This window comes from Alligator sinensis, unplaced genomic scaffold (assembly GCF_000455745.1).
Source record: "Alligator sinensis unplaced genomic scaffold, ASM45574v1 scaffold1170_1, whole genome shotgun sequence".
NCBI lineage: Eukaryota > Metazoa > Chordata > Crocodylia > Alligatoridae > Alligator > Alligator sinensis.
Genome location: NW_005842859.1, coordinates 511,571 through 516,114, shown reverse-complemented (window position 1 = coordinate 516,114; position 4,544 = coordinate 511,571). Strand labels below are relative to the sequence as shown.

Sequence of the window (4,544 nt, the reverse complement as noted above, 5' to 3'; positions counted from 1 at the left end):
CCAGCGCCTGCCCCTGGGCCGCAGGGCGAAGGCCGGGCCAGGCCGGCACCAGCAGACCCGCAGTGGGCCGTCGGTGCCTGGAGGCAGGGGAAGCCGCAGGCTGGGGCGCTGCTGGGCAGGGCGGAGGTGGGAACCCGCCTGCTCCCTGCAGGGGCGCCCGCAGGGCTGGACACGGGTGCCCCGGGCAGGGGCAGAAAGGGGGCTCGGAAATGGTAGCTTTTTCCATTATCTGATTATTATTATCGTCGTCTCTGGCGACTGGGGCCCGAGAACAGAAGTTTGCCCGGGGCCGCCAGGAGTCTAGGTACGGAGCTGGAGCCCGGCCAGCGTCCCCAGCGCCGGCACCAGGTTGCTAGGCCCTGGCAGCGCCGCACGGGCCGGGGCTGCCTTGAGCACAGCTGCTGCCTCCCTGGGTCTTTAACGGTGAACGTGGGCCTGAGCCTGGGGACCCAGAGCCCACGGCGCTGCAGAAGGTCTGGGGCACCCAGAGCCTCTGGGGCCTGAGCAGGGTCAGGCTGCCAGTGGTGGGGCAGCCTGACGGACTCCCGTGGTAGGGGGCACGTGGCTAGGGGTGGCAGGGTCGGGTGGCAGGCGGCAGGTGCGTGGTGTAGCAGTGGGTGCAGACGCGCACCGGCTTCGGCTGTCCATAGTGCGGGAGCGGCGCCGTGCGCGGGGAGCAGCGGGCGCAGAAGATCTGCCGAGGGAGGCAGGGGTGAGCAGTGCCTGGGAGCCCAGCACCGCCCTGCCAGGCCCCCCCTCCCACCTGCACAGCACTGCAGTCCCCTCTGCCCTCGCGGGAGGGAGCAGGCCCTGTCCAGGCTCCTACCTTCCCGCAGTTGCGGCAGTGGTGCCGCCGGCGCAGCAGGGTGAAGGGCGCGTGGCAGGCAGAGCACTGGCTGCAGCTACTGTCTGGCACCCACCGCGGCAGCCCGGTGGTGCCTGGGGAAGGATGGGCACCGTGAGGGGCCAGGCGGAGGAGCGACCCTGGGCCGGGACCCAGCTCCATCTGCCCCCTTCCTGGCCGGGTCACTTGGGTGGGCTGGAGGGCCACAATGGTCCCCAAAGCCGCTTGGACCAGCCAAGTGGTGGGGTGGCCCCAGGGCAAGCACAGGGGCTTTCTGGTGGAGCCCTGTCCCTCTCACCTGTTCCCTCGTGGCTGGTGGAGCACAGGGCGCAGTTGGGTATGCGGGGGCCGGTCTCTGCCAGGCACGCGTCGCCTTCCTTGTCCGTGGCTGGGGGCGGAGGGGGTGTTAGCACGGTGCAGGCTCGCTGTGCACCCCATCTCAGGCCACTCCGGGGGCCGCTTCCTGCGGTCATATCCCTGCATAGAGGGCTCTCATCCCCCAGGGCAGCTCGCAGGGACCCCAGGTGCCAGCCCCGCCTGCCCTGAAAGGTGACCCCAGGGCAGCACCAGGCACACAACCCCTGCCCCTACCCAGACCAGACACAGGGGCCGGGCTCCAGCATCAAGCACTGGGATCCAGCCTAAGGGATTCTTGCAGCTGGCCCACTGGGCCCGGCCGCCCGTACTGAGCACACTCACAGCTGGCACCTGGCGCCTCAGGCTGGGACGTCACGATGGTGAACACAGTCCTGAGGATGCTCCGCAGGTCGCTGGCAAAGTTGGTCTGCAGCTGGTCGGCCACCCCTGCGGGAAGAGCGCAGCGTCGGGGCGGGGCGGGGCTGGCAGGCAGGTCTCAGTGGCGTGGCGGGGGCTGCAGAGCCACAAGCTCCCGGGCTCGGCTATTTCCAGGCCCCACAGGCAGCTCCCCAGCCCTCACCCGCAGTGGGCGGTCTAGTCCCCCCGTGCTGGGAAAGCCACGTGTCTGTGCCCAGCGCTTACCTGAGATGCAGACAAAGAGCGTGTGGATCATGTCCCAGGTGCTGCTGTAGCGGGAGCGGAGCTCTGCCCGCCGGGCATGCTGCACTGTGCCAGGGGGTGCACAGAGACGCTTGCTGCCCAGAGGCCTGCGCGGAGGAGAGAGTTAAAGGGCCTCGCCCTAGAGCACAACCCAACCCGGAGCAGCCTCTAAGGGTCAGGCAGCGCGGACACTGTCCTCCAGGGCAAGCAGCCCAGGTGCAGCTGCCCACCCATTGCCTGTGGCCACCTACCTGCTGCAGGCACCAGGGCCTCGGTCACTGCATGGCAACGGAGGAAGAGCTGGGGTCTGGTCCAGGTCGGTCCCCTCAGCCGGGGAGTGGGTATGGGGCCCCCAGCACTGCCCTGCCCAGGGTGCCTGGCCAAAGGCCACAGGCAGGAGCTGGAGCTGTGGCTCCTGGGCATCCCAGGCTGTGCTGGGCATGGCTGGGGCAGGGACCAGCAGGGCTGGGGTGTCACAGGCGGTAGTCAGGTTACCAGGGCAGGCACTCGGAGGCCTGTGAAGATGAGGCAGCCCCCGCTCTGTGCCCCCGAGTGCTGGCACCCCCAGGACACCTGTGTTGCAGCCTGCCCCCGGCCTCGCCCAGCACCCCGATGTGGTGCCAGGACCCTTGGCAGCCTGCAGGGGAGCAGGGCCAGGTGGGGCAGCCAGGGGCTGGGGCAGAGCAGCAGCGCGGGGCTCCTCCAGTTGGGCCGCACACAGGCTCCTCTCCAGCAGGGACAGCTCCTCGGCTGACAGCGCCCGCAGCAGGTCCCTGCAGGGGCCAAGGCAGGCGTGAGGGCCCCGCGGCTCTGCGGAGAGTCCCACCACTCTGCCCAGCAGCACGTTGCCCTGCACATGCCTCAAGCCCTGTGCCCCCGCCTCACCCACCTGATCTTTCTCAACAGGACGTAGAAGGGGCTGAAGACCCTGGACATCTCCTCGGGCTGCCGCTCCAGGCTGAGTGGCCCCTCGGGGTAGATCAGGAGCCCACTGCAGGCAGGGAGTGATGGGGCAGCAGCTCAGATGGTGGCTTGAGCCCAAGAGCTCCAAGCCAGGTGCCCCTGCATAGCCCCCCGCCACCGGCCCTGCCCCAGCAGTGCCTGCCCTGAGCCCACCTGATGATGCCCAGGCGGGGAATGGTGAACATCAGCAGCGGCTCATACTGGTCGATCATCTCCTGCGTCAGGTACCCGAGTCTCAGGGCCCTGCAGGGGGTTAGGGGGCCTTAGTTGTCTGGGGAAGGGGGCACCGCAGGGGTGCAAAGAGCCGCTGGGCACAGAGGCCAGCGCTGTGCTCTGCTCTCCTGCCCAGGACCCCTGCCCCGCAGCCGGCCAGAGCCAGAGCCATTGCCTGGACTGTGGCCTCTCACCTCTGCACTGTCTCGCAGAAAAGCACGATGATCTCCTGCTGCTTGTAGAGTTCCTCCGGTGACTTCACCGTGACCAGGGAGGACACGTAGCTGGAGGGAACAGGCCCTGTGATGCCCAGCTCGCCCGCCCCAGAGCCCATGACCTGGGAGCGATACCCCCCCGCCCTGCCTAAGCCTCTCTATCGGGATCCCCAGCACCACAAGGAGCTACCCAGGAGGTGTCGGGGCACCCTGGGCTGCAAGGGGAGGCTGGGACCCGGGCCCTGGGTGGGGGAGCCCCCCAGAGCCATGCACACCTCAGTTCAAACTCGGCAAAGAGCGCATCGAACCGGACCAGTGCAGCCTGCACGGACTCTGGGTAGGGCCCAGCCTGGCTCAGGCTCTGTTCCCGGAGCAGCACCCGCACCAGCTCCAGGCTGCACAGCAGGGTCCTGGCCAGCGGGCGCAGCTGCTGCCCCTCAGCCACGTCCATCTCCAGGAAGGTGCCAGCCACCAGGCACTGCAGGGAGAGCGCAGGGCGGGTCAGATCCTGGGGTGTAGCCTAGACCCCCTGCATCCCCCTGGGGCTGGCTGGGGCAGCGCCATGCGCCCCCCACCCTGGGCACCCCTGCACAAGGGCTCGTTCGGGGCTGGCCGGGGGTCTGCCCACGCAAGGTCCGTGCAATGCAGGGGGAGGGACAGCTCCTCCAGGAGTCGCGGGTTGCAGGCAGCCCCAGAACAAGCCCTTCGCCATGGGACAGGACAGGAACACCGCCCCCCCTCCCCGGGGTCTTGGCCGACCTCGGCTGCAAAGAGCAGGTGGTTGCCCAGGTCGTCAGCCAGCAGCTCCTCCGGGAACTTGGCGTGGTAGTCGCGGCTGTGCCGTGCGGTGGGGATGCACTCGTCCATGATGCGCTGGAGCACGGTGAGCAGGCGCACCTGGGTGAGGGCCACCGATGTCAGGCTGCAGCACGGCCCAGCACTGCTGCCTCCCAGCAGCCCGGGGCTGGCCCGTTCAGCCAGGACGGCCGGGGCCTCCGCTCCCGCCCGGCGGGGCCCAGGCACGCTCCTGCCCCACGCCACCCCGCGTACCTGGCTGAGGTGCAGCTGGCTGAGCAGCGCCAGGTACTGCTGCGGGTCCAAGTCCGCGTCCAGGCAGCTCATCTCCGTCACCGCCCGGGTCACCTGCTCGTCCGCGTGGAAGAACTGGGCCAGCAGCTGCGGGTCAGAGCGCTGGGCGCGGAGACACGGCGCCGTCACCCCAGGGGGACAGGACAGCCACCGTCCCACAGCTGCACGGGTGCCCGCCCCGCCCCGCCCCACCCTTCCCTTCC

General features: G+C 69.5%; 1 protein-coding gene across 1 annotated transcript; it reads right to left on the bottom strand.

The window, feature by feature from the left end:
* Positions 1-197: 197 nt before the first annotated feature.
* On the bottom strand, positions 198-4,490 carry LOC102367982 (lateral signaling target protein 2 homolog). The gene is made up of 12 exons (XM_006035617.2): positions 4,303-4,490; positions 4,012-4,149; positions 3,528-3,730; positions 3,232-3,321; positions 2,978-3,067; positions 2,751-2,852; positions 2,113-2,634; positions 1,844-1,968; positions 1,544-1,648; positions 1,143-1,232; positions 827-939; positions 198-694 (listed from the first exon to the last, which is right to left on the bottom strand). The coding sequence occupies exons 1-12, from the start codon at positions 4,372-4,374 to the stop codon at positions 566-568; spliced, it is 1,779 nt and encodes a 592-aa protein (XP_006035679.1). The 5' UTR covers positions 4,375-4,490; the 3' UTR covers positions 198-565.
* Between the last annotated feature and the right edge of the window lie 54 nt (positions 4,491-4,544).